The 23,584-nt window shown below is 37.0% G+C and overlaps 1 protein-coding gene across 2 annotated transcripts in view; it reads left to right on the forward strand.

Moving 5' to 3' along the window:
* FEZ2 (fasciculation and elongation protein zeta 2) overlaps window positions 1-23,584 on the forward strand; it is a 37,734-nt gene that overhangs the window by 13,113 nt on the left and 1,037 nt on the right. Inside the window, exons 5-8 of one of the 2 annotated variants that reach the window (XM_039887424.1) lie at window positions 840-1,108; window positions 16,208-16,288; window positions 18,408-18,483; window positions 21,306-21,371. In XM_039887424.1, coding sequence (XP_039743358.1) covers window positions 840-1,108; window positions 16,208-16,288; window positions 18,408-18,483; window positions 21,306-21,371 — 492 coding nt within the window. The remainder of the gene's footprint in view (window positions 1-839; window positions 1,109-16,207; window positions 16,289-18,407; window positions 18,484-21,305; window positions 21,372-23,584) is intronic. The other variant, XM_039887425.1, reaches the window with a different exon arrangement.

The raw sequence follows: 23,584 nt of genomic DNA on the forward strand, positions 1-23,584 counted from the left end.
CTGCTGTAACAAAGTACCAAAGGCTAAGGGGCTGAAACAATGGAAATTTGTCCCCTGACAGTTCTGGAGGCTACAAGTTCGAGATCAAGGTGTCAGTAGGTTTGGTTTCTTCTGATGCCTTTCTCCTTGGCTTGCAGATGGCTGTCTTCTCTCTGTCCTCACGTGGACTTTTGTCTATGCATATCTGTGTTCTAATCTTATTTTTGAGGGCATCTGTTACATTGGATTGGGGCCCACCGTAATGACTTCATTTTAACTTAATTATCTCTTCGAAGACCCTCCTCCAGATGTAGTCACATTCTGAGGTAATGGGGGTTAGAACTTAAACGATGTCCTGTATCTCACATGTAGAGAAGTGCTGAGAAAAAAAAAACAACTAAAATAGGGTTTCAGGGAATATTCAGAACTCAATAAAATTCACACATTGAGACGTACGTGACTAAATATGTATTTAATTTTTTCAAGTGGACTTCTCTCTTCAGAAGTGTGCCAGAACCCTGCTAAATTGCTTACAGTTTCTTGTGAGCAAGTAGTTTCTGTATTCCCTTGGCTTTCGTGTTTGTTCTTTTCCTTGTATAAGCCTTGACTGAAGTATTTGTTCATGGGATGATTGATTTAGACAAGTAAAAATTTTGTTCTACTTCTTTCTCAGCCATTTGAGACATAATTTTGCCTACCTTTCTCTACTTAACACCTGCCCATCAGAAGTTTTAAGATTCTGAGATCACAAACAATTTAATTACTTAGAATGTGATTTGCTCTTTGGTATAAAACACCCTGTTGTGTTTGCTTGAAACATTTTTGTCTTAGTATCTGCGGTGCTTTGCTTTTGGTCATAGGAGTAAAAAGGCTGTCAGTATCTGAGTTAAATGAACTACTAGAAGAAATTGAGACCGCCATTAAGGAATACTCTGAAGAGCTGGTGCAGCAGTTGGCCCTGCGAGATGAACTGGAGTTTGAAAAGGAAGTGAAAAACAGCTTTATTTCTATTCTCATCGAAGTACAAAACAAACAGAAAGAACACAAAGAAACAGCCAAAAAAAAAAAGAAACTCAAGAATGGGAGCTCTCAGAATGGGAAGAACGAGAGAAGTCATATGCCCGGCACAGTAAGTGATGTTTGCAGGACACATTCCACACTGGAAATGGTTTCCATGGTAATCCCATCACTCCAGGCCAGCAGCAGGTGGGCTGGGCCTATACGTAAAGGAGTGGGGTGCCTCACCAGGGCGCTAAAGAGATTTTCCGTTCAAGAACATCACTGTTTTCCTTCAGAAAGATGTTTCCTTGGTGGGGGTATGACAGTAATCAGGGTAATTCACTACTGAAATGTTTAGTAAGTAGAAGGAAAAAGGGGAATAAAAAAGGAAGATGTCTTAAAGAAGCTATAGCAAGTGACCGTTTTAATACATTAAAATGTTAATAGTGGTTTTTTTATGTTCGGTGGGCTTATGAATAATATTTTTAATTGTCTCTTATGAATTGTATAATAAAATATTGAAAGGGGATACATTTAGAGGTAGCCGAATGGTGTTGAGCCTAAAAGCACAGATTGATTTGTAAACAGCTTCCTCATTTATCAGTGAAGTTGGAGTATGAAGATGTCAGTGGCACTTTTGTGACATCAGCCATCTGTCTCAGTACTTGGTAAACTAGAATTTCTGACTGATGAAAACAAGTTCAGAATGTTTGAATCTTTGACTCTTTGTATAAAGTTTGTTATCTGCTTTTTCATTTTTCTTAAGTGGTCCTATTGCCCTTGATTAAAATTTGTCATAAACATTAACTGCTAATTATATGAGATGCATTTCCTTATTGATTTTATGGCCTTTCATTCTGCTTTGATCAGTTGAGATTTTGTATGTTGCCACTTTCATTTTGTTTGTATGTAAAGGAATGTTGGTTTTTATTTTTAGAGTATAATGGTTGGGCAAAGGAATCCATTTTTCTAAAGGGCATATACTTTTATAATTTATGATACAACATGGTAATACAAATCACCACAAACTAGCTATTATGATTTGCAATAATATAAATTCTGTCTTTAAGTCTTGATTTCTTTTTTCTAAAGAATACTTAACAAAGAAATCTCATTAACCAGACTTTGATGGAATCCAGGAAAGAGAATGCAGTTCTAGGTTTCTGGGCCACCAGTGAGCAGTTATACAGACCAAAAGAATCTTACCATACATAGCCTATTCATTGTACTGTTTTTGGCCTATGAGTAAATGGATGTTTTCTCAATGTCATGTCTATTTGTACATAGAAAGGACATAGCTTATAAACTACCTTTAAATAAGTTCACAGATATGTGGTACAAAATATTTTTGAGAAATGGTAGTATTGATTGAATAGGTGTTTATTTAGTCACTTTCAGTGACTATTCTGAAAAACAAAACAAAACAAAAAAAACCCCAAAACATTTGTCTGAATATACAATCCAGAAAGTTTGCTTTACATATCAGGGACAATATGTTGTATTTCATATTTTAAAACACTACACCCTTTAAATTGCCCTATTATACAAGTGAGATTAAATAAAATGCTAAGTTAAAAGGTTATAGCATGATTGGTAATTTCTTCTGCCTGTCTGCTTTTAGGGATTACTTGTAAATCCTCCATTTATTGGTGTTAACACTTGGCTTAAGAAAATAAATTTATCCCTAATGGAGTTTAAAGGCTTCTTTTTGGAACTGCCACATAAAAAGGGTTAGAGTGGATTCATTATGTAATTGTACATGGCATTTATAGTGAGAAATGGCAAGGCAGCATTTAGGTCTGTCTTAAACCTTTATTAGCCTTGAAATAGATTCATAATAACAGTACATTTTTTTCACAATATTTGGACTTGTGAAGTTGCCTCCTGAGTCCTGATCTACTATTTGTGTCAAAACCTTTCATCAGCTTCGTAATGGCATCGCTAAGCTTGTGGTGCTCATTCCCTTTAGCTTTCTCAAGCCCAAAATATTAGAGAAAGATCATCCCATCTGCAATATAAGGAGCCTGAATCCTACTCAAAACCCTGAAGTGAAATGGTCAGTTGGAGAAACAGATTCCAAAAGGTATTAGCTCTGCAGACATTTTATGTAACATGCAGTTTTGGCAAGGCTTGATCTCTGTGCCTTCGCTATCATCAGTGATACTAATTTCTAAAAATTGATGACTTTTTTTTTTTTTTACAAATATCATGAATTATCTGATTTCTAATAGCATTAGTCACTTTTTTTCATTGTACTTTAGTTATTTGTTTTATTAGCAGGACTTGGACTTTTTCCTATAACGTGGAATAGTGTCGTTCCATTTTTTTCTTAAGCGTGTTTCATTGAAACAGAACATCAGTTCGTAGTTGCTATAACACTTTATCCATTATTGTTAGCTCGTTCTCTTTGGTCTAAAGATACTATGATGAAATATCTGGTTGGGAATAGATCAGAGTTAAACTCTTCGGGGTTAATTTTAGAGACATGTTTTGTTTCAAGCATTTTCTGTAATGAAGAAAAAAAATAGGTCTTAGGGTTGCTATTTTAGAGCATTAGAAATGTCTTTAGGGCATGAAAATACTATCAAATATGGAAGAAAATATTGAGTGTCTTATAAAAGTGAAATGTTATCTTGATTTGTTTTAATTTTTAAAATAATCTTCTATGTGTTGGGTGAGATAAAACAGTATTTGTTCAGCAAATATTTGCAGAGTGTCTTCCTTGTGCCAGGCATATTTTAGATTCAGTGGCCAGTAAAATAGACAAAGCCCATGGCCTCCTGGAGCTTATATTCTAATGAGGGAGACAGGCAATAAACAATGAAAAGAATGAATAGACAGTGCAATTTTTGTAGTAAAGTTACCAAGAAAACAAAGGCTGGGTGAGGTGGTTGATAGCGATGCTATTGGGGAGCTGTTTTTGATAGGGTTGTCACTGTGTCACTGTTCTTCCTGATTGGCAAAGCAGGCTGCCCTGTCCCTTTCCAGCTTTCCTTTTGGAGGGGAGGTTGAAGTTGTAGATCTTCTCTTTGAAAATAATGAGGCTCAAGAGAGCAAGAGCAGAAAACTTTATATCTCTTTTGTCTTGGTCAGCATCTGGAAGAGCAGAGTGGTAGCGGGTAGAGACTGGAATGGTTGAAGGGCAGTGTCTGTTAATCAGTGTGGTGACTTCATGCATTTCTTTGAATTGACTGTGCTGTTTTCGACATTAGTGCTTCTGTATATGCCATTGCCTTTTTGTGGCGTGGCCCTCCCTTCTTGCTTCCCTTGTCCACTTGAGGGAATTTATTTTTTAAACATCCTTTAAAATCATAGTCAAGCATTGTCTTTCTTCTTAGAACCTTCCTGCAAGTGGACTGCTCTCTCCTTCTTTTGGGGTTAATATTACTACTCTTAACTATTTCTGTTAGCACTGTCATACTATATTGCAATTTTTTGTCTTCATGTCTCTGGTATGGTTCCCTAAGGATAGGAAATGCATCTTTATTTTCTTGGTGTCATTAGGTCCAGCATTAGGTACCTAATAAATTTCTGCTGAATAAATGCGTGAAAGAAAGATAAAGGTATAAATCTGTTTCTACCTTGGATCTTTCTGCCAGGTGCCAAATCAATGGAGGCTTAATAGAATTTTAAGAGCTTCGGGTTAAGAGCTATGTTTGAATCCTGCTCTTGCCACTGGGTACATACCCCTTTGAGTTCTGGAGGGATTGAATGAAATAATATATGTAAGACTAGCACATACACTGAGTAAATGCTAGTTATTATGTTTCCAGCTGCCTACTAGACATTTCTCCTTGAATATCTTGTAGGAATCCGAAATTTATCTTGTTAAACCAGAGTTACCATTTTCCTGAAGTTTAATCAATTTCTTATATTTTTTCTTTTGGTTAGTCAAACTACAGTCCACTCATTCACTGAAACCAGTGGAATTTCTAGGTCAATGCATGTGTAGTTTTAAAGGGTTTTAAACAGTCAGCTTTCCAAACTGTTCTATGGAAATGTAACCCAGTAACAGTGTAAGCGAGGGGCTGTTTCCCCACACCTCCAGCCAACACCTTTTAATGTATGCTGATCTGATAGGCAAAAAATGGTTTGATCTGACCGTTTGTATTCTTTTGTGAGTTGCCTGTTATGTTACATTTGAGATGTTTTTCGTATTTATTTGTGAGGGTGCACCTAATCCTGATATCGCAGTGCTATACTCTTGTAATCATTGGCTTAAGTTTGTCCTCAGAAAGACTTCAGTCTTCCCAAAGGCTCATTCACATTGTTTTCCCAGCACCTCACCTAATTTTTGGTGCTTTACATATCACTTAACACATATTTGTTGAATTGAAACATTGCGATAAAGGGATGGAATCCCAGAGGATTTGGATTATTGTTGTTCTGTCATGGATTTTTTTTTTTTTTTTTTTTGGTCAGTCTTCTGTTTATATAAAATAGATTTCACAGGTCATTGTATTTCAGTGGCATTTCACATGAGTACAGGAATAAGTTGAAAAGTATACCAGTTATGTTTTAATTTAGTGGTGGTTGTCATCTGGAGTTATATGAAGTTTTGAAGACATTGGTGTTTATCTGCTTCACATCATACCTTCGTAAGCTTATACGGATGAAAATGGACGTACTTCCTCCTTTAGAATGCAGTAATGCTTTTAAATGTCATGTCTCCTGTAGGGTGCTTATTCTAAGATTAGGGTTGAGAAGATAGGAATCTATAGTATCTTTTCTGTTTTCCATATCACATTGAACTTTGAAGAGAAAGTTCTAGTGTGTTTTACTCATTTACCTCCTGAAAATGTGTAATTGCTTCAGTCTGAAGTTTATTCTGAAAACTTTTAGTATATTAGCAATCAGTACTTCAGCTGTAAAAAGAATACTATTACCTTATTTCATTTTTGGGGATTGGGAAGATAACAGCTTAAAAATGGGGGAGAGCTTGGACTTGGATGATAGATACTCTCGTATATATTTCTCTTTCACAGATGTATTTCTCCACCTGTCTTTATGACTCACTTCATATTATGACTAATAGTCTATTTTTTTTCTTTTACATGCAGAAGTGCTCTAGTAATAGGTTTTTTTTTTTAAATTTAATCTTGACCAAAGCTCACTTTAAGAGAAATTTATTTTTTAGAGCTACTCTTAGTTCATTCTGAAGTTATTCTAATTTATGCTAGCTCTAAGCCTAGAAGCAACTGTTCTGACACAAAAGTTTGAGTTTGGGCTTTTGTTTAAAAAAAAACAAACACATGGACTTGGCTTTTTTCTCTCCTTTTTAATTTGAAATTTTAAAACTTCACATATGCTAAGATGATTTAGACTAGGGGTTGGCAAGGCAAACTACTGCCCGGGACCCAAATCAACCCTCTGCCTGTATTATAAAGTTTTATTGCAACACAGCCACATCCATTTATTTACACATGGTCTATGGCTGCTTTGGGTTTCAAAGACAGAGTTGAATAGTTGCAATAGAGACTATGTGGCCTGTAAACCTGGAGTATTTTACTCTCTGACCCTTTATAAAAAAAGCTGCCAACCTCTGATTTAGTCTAAAAATATTAAGAATAAGAAAGATGGGAACTCCATTTAAGTTAGTTTGTATAGATAAAAAGATCACTATATTGTGACTAAAATATATTATAAAATGTAGCTTTGTTTTATCTTAAGGATGTGTTGAGTTGTTCCTCTCCTCGGGGCCCCATCCAGCAGCCTGAGTTGTGCCCACAGATGGTAATGCCTTGGCCAAACCATCACCAGGCCACTTGCCGCAGGCACCCTGCCTAGCAACAGACTTTTGTTGTGTGAATGCAGCAAGCGTGTTGTGTGGTGTGTGTATCGTGTGTGTGTGTGTGTGTGTGTGTGAGCTATCAGGTAGGCCAGGTGACTATAGATCTGGGGACGGATGATAAAACCAAAAATATTGGTAGTTTCCTGAGCACACTATATACAGAATGATAAAAGGTGGTTTAAAGAAGGTAGAAGAGAAGTGGAAAATGATCCCCTCCCGCCATTCTAAGTAGTTGTACTTGAAAGGATAAAGCTGCCCTGTACACATACTCGAATGTAAATGTTAACACGTTTTCAACAATAATTTCTTGGTGATAGTTGATAGTACTTATCTGCATTTTTCTTTATTGCAGAGCCCATTCCTGAAAATTAGTATTAGAGCTATTTTTGGAAGGTTGTTGAAAGGGTAGAGAGAAGCTCAGATGTGTTATGTTTATTTTAATTAATTCACACCTATGAATTATGAAGTATGAACTATGAAAAATAGTATTGCCTAGAGAAGTAAATATCCACTTTTTGATATTTTTATCATTACCTACTGTTTCTGCACTGATTTTTTGGTGTTTCATGACCCTGCAGTTAATGTAGTAAAAATCAGAAGTCTGTTCTTGACCCCTTTATGTCCTGGCAAGTTTCGCTAATTGTTAATATAACACAAGTTCATGTAAAAACCATAGTATTCCAGGAAATTGTATTATTATTATGTACTAAGAGTATCCATAAGTATTAAGAAAGAATTTATAAATTTCCAAGGTTAGTTAGTTTACTCTAGTTTTCGTGACTCTGAAAATGTTTGACAGTACTTAATTGACTTACCATATTGGTATTACATAAAAATTTTAAAAGATCTTCAAATACAAAAATGTTAAATTGTTTGCTACTATTCCACTTAACTCCTAACTTTGAAAATCTTCACATCACATTTTTCTGCTCTGAGACTTATACAATAGTTAATATTCAAGACATTTTCAAGTGTTTATCTGCTTTGGTATAATCTCTATTTTCTGATTTACTTAGACTTGATTTTTTGAAAAAAATATTTTTTGTAGAATTTGCATTTATAAATGTTTTATAGTTCACATTAAAATTATTGGATTTGAAGAAATGTCAAAACAAGCAAAATCAATTTTTACATCCTAAGTTATAGCTTGGTAATTATTTGAATATTTTTACTTGGTAACTTTTTTACATTTAACTATTGCTTTCAATTCTTTTTTCCTCATTTTTTTGTTTTGATTAAGAATTTTATTAACAATTAAAGTTACTGTTTTATAAATTAATTTTGGAAATCATTTCATTCAAACTGGGGAAAAGGATGTGATTTATAAAGAACAGCAATTACGTTTCAATTTCACTGTTTTGGAACATGAGTATAAAGAATATTAATGGAGTAAGAGCATAGTTTAGACTGAGAGTCAGAAATAGATGAATTGCATTTCTTAATTGCTTTTCCTTACCTTTTTCTGGCATAGAGCTTTTTTGAGATTTTTGAAAGATTTCCTGGCTACTTAGAGATCGGTATCAATTGGTGTTGGATGCTACAGGTTTGGTAGCAGAAATAGTCTGAATTTCCTGGCCTTCCAGCTAGTTTTACTCTTTCCCATCTTGGATCCTGCTTTTTGCGGAATTAGTTGACCCGGTGAATATGCTGAGCATAGAATGAGTTGACGTGTTTAGAACTCTAGAAAAGAATTAACAAACTACATTATATCTGAGTCTAGTTGCCTTTCAGTTTGTGTAGTGTATTCTAGCTCTACTTTTTTTTATTGTTCAGAAAGACCTTGACTTACCTAAAGTGTTACTTGTTTTCTGTTTAAGCTTTTTGGCTGATTTCTACATTCAGTGATAGACAGTAGTGTCTTTTCACATTATCTTCTGTCCTTTAGCTAGAGACTGTAATCAGGAATTTGTTATTGCTCAGTTGCCATTTCATTTCTAGGAGAACTTGAAATATTTTTACTGTCCTGGAGAAAAGTAGAAAGGAATGGTTACTTCTTTATGGGAGCTATGTCCCAAATGTTATTCAAACCATTTTAAAGGAATACAGCCCAGACATTTTTTGAGTATTTATATTTGCTGAACACTTTGATAAGTGTTTTCCACATATGATCTCATTTAATCCTCGCAGCAACCTTACGAAGTAGATATTACTACTGCCGTTTCATAAATGGGTAATTGAAAGGTCAGTAGACATGTTAGATCACATAACCAGTATGCACTGGAGCGAAGCTGTGCAGAGTTATACAGAGGTGTGTGCAAGGAATCCTTGACACCCCGCATAGTTCAGTTCTGAGTTATTCAGGCCTGTTATGGATGGGGCTGGAAATCTTGGCTCATTTCTTTGTGTCCTTTCAGATTTTTATACATTTTTAGAAATCTTTTTTATCTTGTTTACACTTTATTGCTCCTGGTTTTGTCTGAGAAACGTTTCTAAAGAATGACTGGAGACTTTTAATACAGACTCACGCCGGGGAAGGAAATGGTCATGAGACAGTTGTGAGTATTCTCAGTATCAGTCATGCGATTGAAGCCGTGTATTGAGCAAACCCCTTCCCTTGCCCCATTACTTAGGCACTATTTTAGCAGTGAGAAGAACAATAAAGTGAATACTGTAAAGCTTAATCATTTTCCTTCTTATAAATGGGCTTATATCAAAAATTCCATTCTGAGAAGGGTATTTTACAGAGCTATTAACTCCTACGTAAAGATGATAGACAAAGGATGGAGAGATGACAAAATAATTTTAGGCTCAAATGTCTAAACAAGGTACTGTATACTCGAAACGAATAATAAAATAAAATTAAAAGAATAATTTTAGGTTCACAGAATCTTTATTAGCTTTTCACTTTGAATTTGAATATTTGGATTTTTTACCTAAAATTTGGAAATGGTAGATTAAACGGAGGCAGGATTAGGATTTCTCACATACCTAATATAGTGGTTATTTTAATTAAATTACACCAGATCTTTAATGTCCTTCAGGTCACTGAGCATTCATAACCCTGAGACTTCGTTCCCTCAGTGCTTTGATATGTCTGTGGTACTTTTCTCCTTCTCCCCTCCCTCCTTTTTCCCCTCTCCCTCTCCTCTGTTCTCCTTACTTTTAAAATTTAAGCGTAGAAAAAGTCATCCCCCTGGCCCAGTTAAGTACCATAAGCACCTAATAACACCACATCTGCTCCCCAGGTTGTAAATGTAGTCTTTCTAAATGAGGTGAAGGTTACTGAACAGTAAATTTAATCTGTCTCTGAGGTTTTATCTTTTTAAAATTCATTTTGCCTTCCAAAAAGGTGTATTGTTTTTTGGGATTTATAGAGCATTTGTGAAGCAGAATCTATTGCATGCTTTTCAGAGCTCTTTTCCTCTTTCTTCCTTGTCTCACTGCCTAGTCTTTCCTATCCTCAAGCCTTCTGATTCATTGATCTTCTACTTGCTACTCTTTTTATTATCCTAGGGGTTTTATCTGACTTAGTTACTCTTATTGTTTTACAAACCATGCCAACACAGTTTATTTTATCTTTATTAATCTCATATTCATTTCCTAGACCAGGTTCTTCAGTGGACTTTTTCAGAAGTCCGTTGTTTACTCATTTGACAAATAACTTTATATCTTGTCGTCTTTCTTCTGTTCAACCTCAGATTATATTTGCCTTTTAGCTGTTTTAAAAAATTTCTGCCCTTAAGACGTCAAGAGGCCTCATGAAGTGGTGATCACAGTCTCTGAGGCTCTTGGGCTCTGGTCTTAGGAGTGTTAAAACTTCGGTTTAGTAGACATTTATAGAGCCTGCTATGACCCAGGTACTATGCAAGTCACTGGGATGAAGAGAAAGATGAGTCTTTCTTCTTCCTCAAAATTTACTCATTTCCTCATAAGAAAATGAAACCATTGGAGTAGATAATCTCAATGTATCATCTGGCTGTGCAATTCTGTTGTTCTAGAGCACTTTTAGCCTTCTGTAAATGTTGTTACATATGTGTACATATGTGTGTGTGCTTACGTGTATGCTTTTGATTTGTCTTCTTAGAAAATAATGTTTCTTGGTTGAATTATAGATTCATAGAATTTACAAATAAGACCTTTAAAAATGTTATCATCTTAGTCATCTATTTTGCAGGTGAAGAAACAGGCCTTGGCAGAATTAGGGCCTGCTGTCATGTCCCACAGTTAGCGATAAAGTGGGGCGAGAACTCACATTTCTTTTGTAGTTTGACATTTTTCTGTTCAAGTTGACTGTTGAAAAATTTTCTGATTCCAGATACTTTTGACTAAGGTGTCATTCCTGGTTTCATATAAAAATTTGGAATATTTCATTGGCATGGGTACTCATTGCTGAAGAATTTTGCAATTTAAGCCAATGACTATTGATGAAATGCTTGTTATGTGGTGAGGATGGGCTTGTGCTTTGTAGGCATGCTAAAGAAGTAGCTGACATTATTTCTGTCCTTAAAGATTTTGAGAACTGAGTTGAATTTATTTAAAAAATCTCACTAAAATTTCCCTTTTCCTGCTGTTTTCCTTTAGATCTTGTGCCTCATCCCACTTAAAAAAAATTCTTTATTTTACTACTATTAGATAAACACATATTGATCTTTAATTATGTGCCAGACATGGTTGTTAAGGATAGAGTAAATCCCAGCCTTCAGGGAGTGCTGCCTGTGCACTGGGAATCCGGATGAAAAACCAGCCAGTGCCCTTTATGCGGTGATTCTCAACAGGGCCAGTTTGCCCCCAGGAGACATTAGGCATTGGCATTGTCTGGAAACATTCATCATTGTCACAACTGGGTGGAATAGGAGACAGTGCCACTGACCTCCTGCTGAGTAGAGGCCAGAGATACCTTTCAGCATCCTACAGTGCATGAGACTGACCCCACAACAAGGAATGATCTGACCCAAAATGTCAGTAGTGTCAAGGTTGAGAAACCTAGGCTTAGTGTGATAATTGCTATATTAAAAACAGCAGCCATGTTTTTAGGTTTTTTTTTGTGCCGGGCACTGGCCCGTGGTAGAGGTGTATGCATATTACTATTGTCCCTAGTTGGTTTAGGGGACTGGGAAAGCTGAGTTGAATCTGAGGACAGGAAGAAGAAGGAGGAGGGGATAGGCATACCACGCAGAGGGAGTGCAGTGGGCAACCACCTGGAGATGACAGGGACATCTGGGGATCTGCAGGTTGTTCATTATGATAAGAAAGGAGAACACTAGAAAGAGAGAGAGGAAGTCCAGAAGAGGGTGTGGAAGTAGCAAACTGGAAGCTGGAAAATGGATGGCTTTGCGTGCCATGCTTCAGCATTTGGTGTTTGTTTAAAGGCTGCAGGAATCCAAAAAGGTTTTAAGTGGGCTGTTACATGTTCAGATTTGGCTTTTGTAAGGGTATCTTCAGTGTTTTAAAGAGAACTAATTGGAAAGTGATGGCTAGAGATAAAGAATTGATTCGGAGGCTGTGCCAATCATTGAGGTAAGAAACGAGCCAAGGAAGTGACAGTAGGGATGGGAAAATAGTTGAATTTCAGAGATATTAAGGAGGTCAAATCTGATGGTTTGGGCACTGGGGAAGGGAAGAGTGAGGATTGAGTCACTGATTTCTGATCTGGGCAAGTATAGATAGAACTCATGTACTCCTTCACCAAAGGGAGCAGTGCAGTCAACAGCGACTGCATCCAACCTCAGGGCAGCATCTTGAGGGGATGACTGTCATTTCCATCAGCTCTGGATGCAGCCCCTTATGGGACAGAGGTTAATAAGCCTGACATCCCAATATGTCCAGCACACTGAGATGGAGAGGGAACAGGGCTGCAGCAATAAAAGCCTCTTAATGGGAGGAGAGGAGAATGGAAGTACTCAGTAGCTACTGTTTCACATCCTGCTGGGGAATAAAAGGACCCCTGCGCACCTGGCCACAGAGTGAACTCCTTGGTTTTGTTGTCTGAGGGGATCTCTTTTTGTCTGTTGTCCTTTGTAGCTCATCTGGCAGGGTGTGTAATTCATGTTTCAGCTTAGATGTCACCTCCTCAGAGAAGTTTTCTTTGTGCTCCTGGTATAAAGTAGGCATCCCGTTTTTTAATTGCTCCATTGTAGCTATCGGCAGGGCACCATAATTATCTGCAGTTATCTAATTCATTTACTTGTTTTACTGTTTTCTGCCCTTCTCACTGGAATATCAATTTATGAGGCTAGGAGGGGCCTTGGCTGATGCGTTCCCTTTGAATCCTTAATACCTGCAATGATATCTGGCCCAACATAGTTTTTGAAATAACATGTAAATGAATGAGAGATTTATAGAATGCTAAAGGAGGAACAGGTTTCTTTTATTTTCATTTGATTTTTGTGGGAGAGGAAGATGAATTCAGTTTTGGATCTGAGTTTTAGGAACATTTATGTATAGATGTCCAATAGGCATTATCCATGCAAGTCTGAAGCTCAGGAGGGAAATTAATTACAATAAAGTCAGCTAACGCTTACTGAGCCCTTGTGATGTGCCAGCCTCTGTTCTTAGCATTTTGCTGACCTTAGCAAAGTGGAGCTGTAGATTTACAGAGGCAGAAGTTGAAACTCTAGAGTGGGAACGTTCAGAGTGTGCATGAGAAAATAGGGAAAAACCCTGGGGGGCACTGGTATGTAAGAGATGAGCACAGAAAGAGGCACCTCTCAGAAGCAGCAACCAGAGGGGCGGAGTTTGGTGTCTAGGAATCCAGAGAGCAGGTGCAAGGATTGCTTACTGGATGTCTCAGCCCTGAAAAGTGTCTGTGGACCTCAGCATCGAAGAAAGAACACCTGGGAATAGCAGTCTCAGGTAACACTGGAGAAAGGAGCGAGGTTAAGGGTTCGAGAATTTACAGATGCCATTGAGAAAGAGCTGGTAGAGAGGGAGAGTTTGAAAATGCAGTAAAGGGAGAAAATGATGACTGTGTGACGTTGGGGCAGGTGGGAGTTGATGGCAACCGGAGCTTTGGTGGAGGAATGTCCTCAGACATATCTTTTAGTTGGTTTCTTTGTATTTCCCATGAATCTTCTGATTTTCTTGTTCTTTCATTTTCGCACTGGAAAAGGAGGCAGTAGAACCTTATTGCCTGCCACGTTCCTTGCCTACTCAGGACATAGTGGGGCCTGGTTGGCCATAGCTACTGTCTTAGTCACAAGCGCAGAGGTTTTTTGCACTAGGGACAGCTATTAGTTTTGTAATTTCCCAGTTAGTGGGGCTTCACATGATTGCATTTTCGTTTATTTCCACTAAGTCTCTAGGAAATAGGTTTCTAATTGGCAAAGTAAAAAGTAAAGATAGTGTTTTAGAATATGTCATTCAAATAGAAAGTATCCTCTAGTTTCTTGATATGTGGATTCTACAAATTTTAACCTTGTTTGAGATTTTTCTGAATTTATATCTAGTTTTAAAATGCCCATAGATAATGGAGTCAGGTAATATAGAAGATAATGTATTTTTTTGCTTTGGCTTTTGAAAGAAAATACATTTATTAGAAAGAATTTAAAAAAAAGTGAGCTGCTGATTTATTTATTTGAAGAATTTCCCATAATGTTATAGATTCTGGAGATTAAGAAGCCATCTCTTTTGATAATCTTTTTTAAAAAATGTGAACAAATTATATGATGTCATGTGAAAAAAATCTACAAAAATAGATAGCTGTAGGTTTTTCTTTTAAAAGTATCCTACTTCGTCATAGGTTATTGTTATTCTGTCTGCAAAGTGAAGCATGTTCAGTTGAGGTATGCTGACCAGACATTTGGTTCTTGCTAAGACACAGTGTATGCAGATCGGGCTGGGGAAGGAGGATAATTCAGGAGAGACATAATTGGTAAAATGTAACTCAGATTTTCATTAATATCATTCAGTATGTGACTCAGACAGGAGCACTTAGTTCCTTCAAAGATTAAACCTTTTGGTGTTTCTCAGCTTTTGTTGGCAGGACTTCTTACTCTTAATATTTATTGAAGACCTGAAAGAACTTTTATGTTATATTGATCAATATTTACCGTATTAGAAATTAAAACCAATAAAAGTTTATTATCTATATTAATTCACTGAAAAAGACCAATAAGAGATTCATGAATGTTTACATAGTATATTTTTATGAAAAATAACTTTTTAAAAATTTAGTGAGAAAAATGGCATTGCTGTACACTTTGGTCAATCTCATTAATATCTGGCTTAATTGAATTCAGCTAGATTCTGAAATCGGCTTCTGTATCCAATCTGTCATTTGGAATATTTCACTCTAAGTCATTAGAAAATGAGAGTAAAAAAAGAGGCAAAGTATGTCTTAGTATTTCTGAGAAAATAATTTTGACTCATGGACCCTTGAGGGTTTCCAGAACCTCCAGGGGTGGGCAGGGGGGCGGTGGTAAGGGGTAGGCAGGGTTTCCTGGACCATGCTTGAGAACCACTGGGATAACTATACATTGCTTGAGGGCAGACACCATTGCCTTGGTTTCCTTTCTTCTGTTCCTTGGGGCCTGGTAAAGTATTCTTTATCTCAACTCCTCAAATGGGTCCTGATTCAACTTTCCCCCATAAAATTCCAGGGAAAGGAACCATCCTGTGAATCAGGACCGAACTTCCTTTGCAGGATGCTTTTCCCCTTAATTAGTCATAGTGTAGGAATTCATCTAAGTCCTTTGACTCAGAAGCCATAGAGGTGCCACTGGACAGTTTTCACTGTGTCTGACGATGTTATAGACTGGCTACAAATCAAGATAAGACATTTGGAAAAATATTTCCTTTTCGGTACAGTGAAGTCTAGGAAGTCTTGGAGGTTGCTGGGAGAAAGAAGCTAGAATTGTTTCTTAGAAACAGAGTGGATGAGTCTTTGCAGAAGTTTTAGGGGACCTGGCTGGCACATGGGCTCCACTCCGCTCTTCAGGAAACATATGTGCTCTTCTAGTTTGCATTTTCTGTACCAAGGCAAGTGGCAGGTGGCCTGAAGAGCGAGTGGGAAGCAATAATCAGCTCTCCAAGTAACAGCATTTCATTTGCCAAATGTTATGTTAATGTTCTCCAAACTTATGGTAAAAATATGCAAACTTAAGCTGAAAATATGCATACTGTTAGTATTAAGTTTTCAGACTTTTGATAAAATGTAGGTAAACAGTATCAAAAGGTATCTTAAAAATTATGTGGTAAATTTTGCATAAAAGTTAAGTATACAACTTACAATATTTACACTGGAGCAAATTTATCTGCTACGTTAAGAAAAATATGAATATAGTAGCATAAAAGCAGTTGCTTTTACATTTGACTTGCAAAAAAATGGAAGCAAAAACATTTTAAAAACAGCATGAATTTGTCTGCTTTATCTGAATGAGTAGTGGCATTTTCTAACTGCTTGCCTCTTGGGCACGTAAGTCATCATGGTATATTCTTACTAATAGTCTTTGAACTTCTTTCTCTGTCCTTTTCTTCCGGGCCGTATATTGCTGCCTTTAGCGCTTCAGCATGGAAGGGATCTCAAATGTCATTCAGAATGGCCTCCGCCACACCTTTGGAAATTCAGGTGGAGAGAAACAGGTGCTCGGTTATCCTTATTTTCCTCATTCTCTGCTTTTTCATTCTCTAAGTGAAGGGCTTGAAAGCTGGCAGTTTTACTAATTTACTAAGACTACTGCTTAAATGAGAGAAATGAAAGTTTATTATGTTTATAGTCTTGATAATGCACAGAATTTTCCTTTAGAAAAAAGTATTTTGCAAAATGGACAATAGACTAAGTGCATTCTTAATACATGTGTTAGAGCTCCATTTTCACTCTTAGCTTTGAACAAATAGATATTAACATGATCACATAATAAATTGCATGTGTAGAATATATAATGGTGAAAATAACTAGAATATGCTACACTGAAAGTTTAAGAAACATCCCATTTTGGGGAAGAAAACTAGATGTTGGTGTCTTTTAGACTAGAGTTCTAGGTCAAAAATGTCTATAGAAGTATATCTTTTTAAATGATATTCATGTGCTTTTAATTTTAAGGTGTATCATGTAGTCTGCAAACTCACTTGTCTACCAAATCAGGCTTAAGACCCTATACAAAATCAGACATGGATATGAATATACAGTCAAATATATAGCAATTCGCTTTTTATTAACATTTTTGTATAATTTCAGGAATAGCACAAACACGGGGAACATATCGACATTGAGTGTGCTTAAAATTACTTTTCACGTTTTGAAATTTTCACTTCAATAAGAAAAGTCTTCAATTTAGCGTTTAAGTGAACATTGAGAAAGTGCAGAATGTAGCTTGTAGGTAGTTTATCGAAAGAAGGCATTTGAGCTTAGAGTTTTTCTGTACTACTCAAGAAGGGAAATAATCGACATTAAATAATCCTTCATTGTGGGCTGACTGAATTTTTAAAATTCTGGTGCTTTTCACCTCTCTCAAACCCACAAGATCACAACATAACTTCCAGACTGACCCAACACATGGGAGTGGGGCAGGAAGAGCTGAAAGCGTAGCTAGATAGCATGCACGCCAGGCACGGTCTCTGGCTTCCTGATGCTTCTCTCCACGTCGCCTGACACACACCCGACACATGTGCTGTTAGTGAAGCCCCAGGAGGGCATGTTTCAGCTGTTTGTGTATCTTTTACAAAGAAACATATTTGATTATATAGTAATCAGGCATCACTTTGGAGAGATCTATACCAAAAAGATGGAAAACTAAATTTCTTAAAGACTAAACAATTCACTTTTTCTGCTTTTCTGAACCATGGGATCCAGTTATTGTTAAGTAACTATCTTCTTTTTTTTTTTTTTTTTTTAATGGGATAAAATCACTCAAAAAGGATTAGGAATAGAGCTGAGATTTAGGGCAGGGACTAAGTAATGTGTAGGGCTGAAGAAATTCCAAGGAAAAACCAGTAGATCTCTAGATGAGCATATGCAGATTATACCTAAACTATGCATTTTGGGGGCGGAGGGGGTGGAGTGGCCAGAATAGAAGAATCTGGATAATAATTTTTAGATTGTGCTTTCACTCTGATACCATGAGCTGTTACACTAGTGAACTAAGCAGTTTGTCTCAATTTCAGACACGAATTTTCATTATTCATATCCTTTTAGGCTATTCTTTCACTTTTCTCTTTTCCTTTAATACCTTTAAACATTTATTACTACTTACACAATAATTTAAAATAATAATAACACACCTCTAAAATTATTTGGGTGGGTGTGTCTTTGTTAGTTTCTGGAAGAAGCTGGTATGTGTTTTTAAAGTTGTCAAGTTATTCATGTGACCATTTTGTTCAACCAGAAAGAAATGGTCTGAAATTATTTGGCTGTTGGGAATTACTTTATGCAGGACTGTTGGAACTGTGTGTTTTAGTTCAAATCACTATTTTAAAAGGTTGAAAAATATGTAAAGAGATTTTTAGATAAGACTTCACTTTAAAAATGAACAAATCACCCACAGACCTACTCCTGTGAAATTTTCAATAATGAAAAGGCAAAAAAAAAATGGATTGTTTATGTAGAGGTGGGTAAAATAATGAGCTCTAGCTGAGACAGTAAGATGCCTGTGTTTGTTACTTAAAGTACCTTGTATTTCATGTTATAAAATAGACCTCGTAACTATCTAATTTTTGCAGATAAGGTAATTCAGATTTAAGTGACTCTTTTTTAACTTGGCAGTATTTGACAACAGTCATTCCTTATGAGAAAAAAAATGGACCACCATCTGTTGAAGATCTTCAAATATTAACAAAAAGTGAGTAAAGAAAAAATTAAATTGTTACCTTGTTTACTTTTGTCTAGTCTAAAATACGGATTTTAGTTGGCTGACTTTGTTGCTGGTACTGTTTTGTTGATTTAGGATAGTAAATGATGGATGTCATCATTTATTCTTCTGAGAATGAAACTGTAAATGGTTATGACATCAAACAAAACTGAATCTAGAGTTGATTTATATTTGTTTGATTTTCTTGCCTTTTAAAATATCGACAAGCCGAACTTTTGGGGAAAAAATGTAACTTGATTCTTCATCACCTTTGTACGTTTAAGAACATATCCATTTATCAATAAATAAGGTACTTCATAGATCTTATATAAATATAACTGTCAGTAACTGAATAGGAAAGATTTAGGAGAAGTGGAGAAGTGTGGCCTAAAACTTTTTTTTTTTTAAATGAATGTAGACCCCAAGGCAGTATAAGTAGAACATAAAGTGATAGTAATATTTTATGAATATTCATTCAGCAAATATTCGATGCTGGTCCACTCTGTGCCAGGCCATGTTCTGGGTGCGTGGGATACATTAGTGGACAGAGCAGACAAAAATACTCTTCCTTCAAGGGGCCTGCATTTTAAAATAATTTGTTAGGCTTAAATATACAGTGTATATTGAACGTCTCTTAACGATAGCCATAATTAGCCCTGAATTCTGGTTCTGTCCCTGTTATTTACAGGGTATTCTTGAAAGTCACTTACCTTCTCTGTCACAGTGAAAAATGAGGCTAAAAATAATTGCTCTATTTACCTCATAGTAATTAAGTTAATGTTATATATGTGATTTGGGGTAAGTTAATCACTCAGCCTCGTTTTTCTTGAAGGGGTTGGATTTGCTGATCTTTTAGGTTCTTTCTAATTGTAAATATTTGTGATAATTGCTAATTAAAGGGGGTGCCAAATGAGCATCACATGAATAGATAGCGATGATGATATCTGTTTTGGAAACGAAGGACATGGAGGCATGAGTGCAGAGGAGCACAAGGCAAAAAGCGGGTGTCTATTTACTAGCCACCTTCCTGGTAACCTGAGCTTTTACTGTTTACTTTGGTGAACAATACTTTCAGAACATTTTATACTTAAATATGGATAAATCAAGTGATGCCAGCTAGTCTAAAATAAAGAATTAAGAGATTAACTGGGTGGCCAGCCCTCTAATTTTCAGGAAGAACTTTATGAAGTTATAAGTGTCCAAGATCACACAGGGGAATGGTAAATTATAGGGCTGGGTCTCTTTAATTCCCAGTCTGCTGTGCTTTTAATGATGCTGGCTTTTGGAGTATGATTTTATATAGAAATGAAAACAAATCTAAAATATGATTGGGAGCAGAAATACTGAACATAGTGGTCCTCTTAAGATGGGAACATAAATGCTGCCTAGAAGCCAGGAATTATTGAGAGACCTTGCCTTCTCAGATCAAGGACAAACACTTAGTTGGCCAAACCAAAGTCATAATTCCCACATCAAAATGTCCTTAGGCCGATTCTTAGATGATGTCTTCATAGACTGACACACCTTGGGCTCTTTGGGTGAGTGAACATGTGTGGGGTGTGTGAATGAACGTCCAAGTTAGTAGAGTTATGAGGACCGGATTGTTGTGAAGACAGTAGATGGAAGGATGATGACCTTTGCTTATCTCCTGAAAACTTTGGGGGAGAACCTGAGCTTCTGCTGTCACCACCTGTAGATGTTAACCACAGGGGAAGCCCTGTGGAGACAGTCACAGTGCTTACGCTTATGTTGCCTTCCTGGTAAAAGCTAATGGAGGTGCAATAATAATAGTAATAAGAATTAGAATATTAGTTGTTAATAACTGTGGCTGTTTACATAGCAGTTATGTGCTAAGCACTATTCTGAGTCCTTCACATCTGAATTAGTAACTGAATACTCAACAAGCCTTTGAGACAGGTCTAATTATCATTCTCAGTTTATGGATGAGGAACTTTGTGCTTTGTGTGGTTAAGTAGCTTGTTCAAAGCCCTACAACTAGGAAGTGGCAGAGCCAGGGTGTAAATCCGGGAAGGCTCACTTGACAGTTATACCATGTTGTATTGTCATCTGTCTGGGGGAAAAGAGTGCAGCGTTTTCCCCAGGATGCTCTGGTGAAAATTTGAGTTGTCAGTTACCACAAAAATGCAGTATTTGTGGGTTTATCTGTACCTGGGTGATCTAGATTTTTTTTTTTAACCACTATGATAGTAGCTGTTTTTTCTATTTTGTCTTGGCTTAGAGATAAAATTGTCAGATTCCCTTTAGGATGAGGCCGATTGATCTGGGTCCCTCAGTAGTATACAGGAGGTGGTAGGCGGCCTGGCAGGTACTGCTTCGTGGACGTCTTCATCTTGGTCTTTTCTTTAAAAGTTTTCAAGCAGGCTGGCAGATATGCTTCTTGAAGAGTATAGCTAACTATTCATTTATCTAAGAGTTTCTCTAGTTTGTGACATCTGCAGCATCTGCAGGTTCTCTCCTCCAGAATTCATAGAAGTGCACATTATAGGAACATGCTTTCTTCCAGTATTTAGGACAACTGAAGTTCTGTGTAAATAACCGAGTTTCTCTTTCCTGCTGCCACTGTTTCTTAAATCAGGGAAAACTCTCAGGTAATTGGATTATTCTTACCTGATTAAGGACTTATTCAATTAAAATTCTTGAGCATTTGTAGTTGTATTCCCTTATCTAGAAAATAATAATTTGCCTGAATTGGTCATACCATATAATTAAGATTAAGGCTACAGTGAAATTAAATTATATTTTTGATCTGAATTTGAAATTGTTGCCTTTTCCTTCCATCTTTTATTTTGTAGTTCTTTGTGCCATGAAAGAGGACAGTGAAAAAGTTCCGAGCTTGTTAACTGATTATATACTGAAAGGTGAGTTTTATAATGGCTTATGTGCAGTGGTTGGGAAGTTCTGGTTAGGTCAATAAGTGCATGGTCTTGCTAACAGATTAAAAATTACTTCCAAATGCACAAGTTTTATTTCATTTTTGCAGGGTGAGGATACCTGGCTCAATTATGTTACCAACATTATAAGTTACGGTTATATAAAATTTATTTGAGGTCCTGGGCTGGAAACCATTTCACAGCCAAATGATAAACACCGAGACACCGGAGAAAATGCTTTGGAAATATTGCCATAATTATGAGTTATGAGTCTCAGTTGTCGACCCTGGGAGGGTTTGAGGAGGGTGGTCTCTGCCATCTTGGGGCCAATAGAAAGAGAAGGACAGATCAGTGAGGATGGAGGAAGGAGGGGACAGTCAAGTCAGTTAAAGTCTCAAAGGGAACATAAAAAGGATTGGTGTAAGGGACAGGGATGAGAGGAGGAAAAAATGGAAAGAATGGACTTTCATAAACCCAGTAGAGTGAAAAATGAGCCATAAATCTTAGGAGCAAGATCAAGATCTCACAGGATGGGAATAGTGATGAAGCAAAAGATGGTTGCTGAAGTTAATGAGAGTGCCTGCTTTGCTCAGGAAAGAGGAAATTTTGGATGATAAAGAGGAGACCAAAGAATTTAATTACAGGCAAAACTAATACTTTGCAATGAAATTATATTTTGAAAAGTAGCAGTTGCTCAGCAGACGGATTTTCAAAGCATCACAAAATGCATCCTGTAGCGTTTGATCCAATTTTGAGAGCAATCTTCTGGTAACTTTTCTCTTTTGGGTTCTCTCCTCCACCATTTGTTAGCGGAACATAGGAAGGTTGGGATTCCTGAGATGTTAGATAACTCACAACTTTTCTTCAACCTAGGTTCACAAGGAGCAAATCTCAGTAGTGTACACAGGAGCTCAAACTGAGTAATACCTAAGTATCACCTATGGGAGACTTGATGGAGAGTCAGCCATTAGTAGACCGAGGGCAGAATAGACTAAATCAACATTATCGTTTTTTCGTGAGCTGTTTTTCTGATGAAGGCTTTTTCTTACTACATTCTTAATTTTTTTTAATACCTGACATCTTTGTTTGCTTTTGTGTTGTGCTAGCATTGGTATGAAAGCTGGATTGTTCTGAGGTTTGTTCTTAATACATGTGAAACAGGAATGAGATGAACATAAAGAACATGTCTTAATCTTTAATTATAGTGGGTTCCCTGGGCACTGCCATGAGGGCCAGAGATAAAATGAGCTTCCGACGCATTCTTTAGCTATTTTGTCATTTGATTGCATGGAGGAATTTTGTGCCCTAGAGAACGAGTGCTCTGGGGAAAAATAATTTTTAATTTTTTCTTCTAAAATCCCATATGTAACTGACCTATACTGCATGCCTTAGGGAAGCAGCACCCATCAAATTCTGTTCCCGTGTCACGCCGTTGGCTCCAGTCTGTGAGCCCAGGTCTACCTATACTGTACCTGCTTCGGATGCGCTGCTTGTGTATGTTTTGTGGTTTTGTCTTGGCTTTGTATTATAAGGACTGGGTGGAAAAGAAGCAAGGGTTCAGACTAAAGTGATGACACTAGTCCAAGAGAATGAAGAGGGAGTGATTTAATGTTCAGGGGTGTTCAAGGGCATGGGGAAGTGCAGATGTTGGGTGATTTAAATTGCTCTTTTCCACCCATCCTGGAAACCCTCCGGGACCAGTAGCAGAACATTTGCCTAGGAGGGGGTGTTGCTCAAGGGAGAACTCGCCTTTCCTTTTCTTGGTGGGCTTTTCTCATTGTTATTTTAACACCAATGACTATGGCTTGGCTCCCTAAACATCACTATAATTTTAATGTGAAGGTGAGAAGTGATTGAATGTAGAAAAGTAGCTTCCCTTGGCCTGAGGAAGTTGGGATAAAAGTTGTATGGGCTACTAAATAGCTTCTCTTTCTCACACCTGCTAATTACCCCACAGCTGCCTGCTGCCATCCCTTCCTCAACAGTTGTACTAAAGGCTTGTAGTATAGATATGGCTGCTGATCCTAGATAGGAATAAAAATGTGCACCTTTGAGTTCACCAGGGAGCCTGTTAACAGTTACAAGCCTCATGGTATAGGGCCAGCGTTATGGGCTTCTGTCTCTAAGTGGTACCCTATGAGACATGACCTTTTGGTATCTCATTTCTGGGCAATTCTGGTGTGTCTTGAGATAACTTTTCA

This window comes from Pteropus medius, unplaced genomic scaffold (assembly GCF_902729225.1).
Source record: "Pteropus medius unplaced genomic scaffold, Ma_sr-lr_union100, whole genome shotgun sequence".
NCBI classification, from domain to species: Eukaryota; Metazoa; Chordata; class Mammalia; order Chiroptera; family Pteropodidae; genus Pteropus; species Pteropus medius.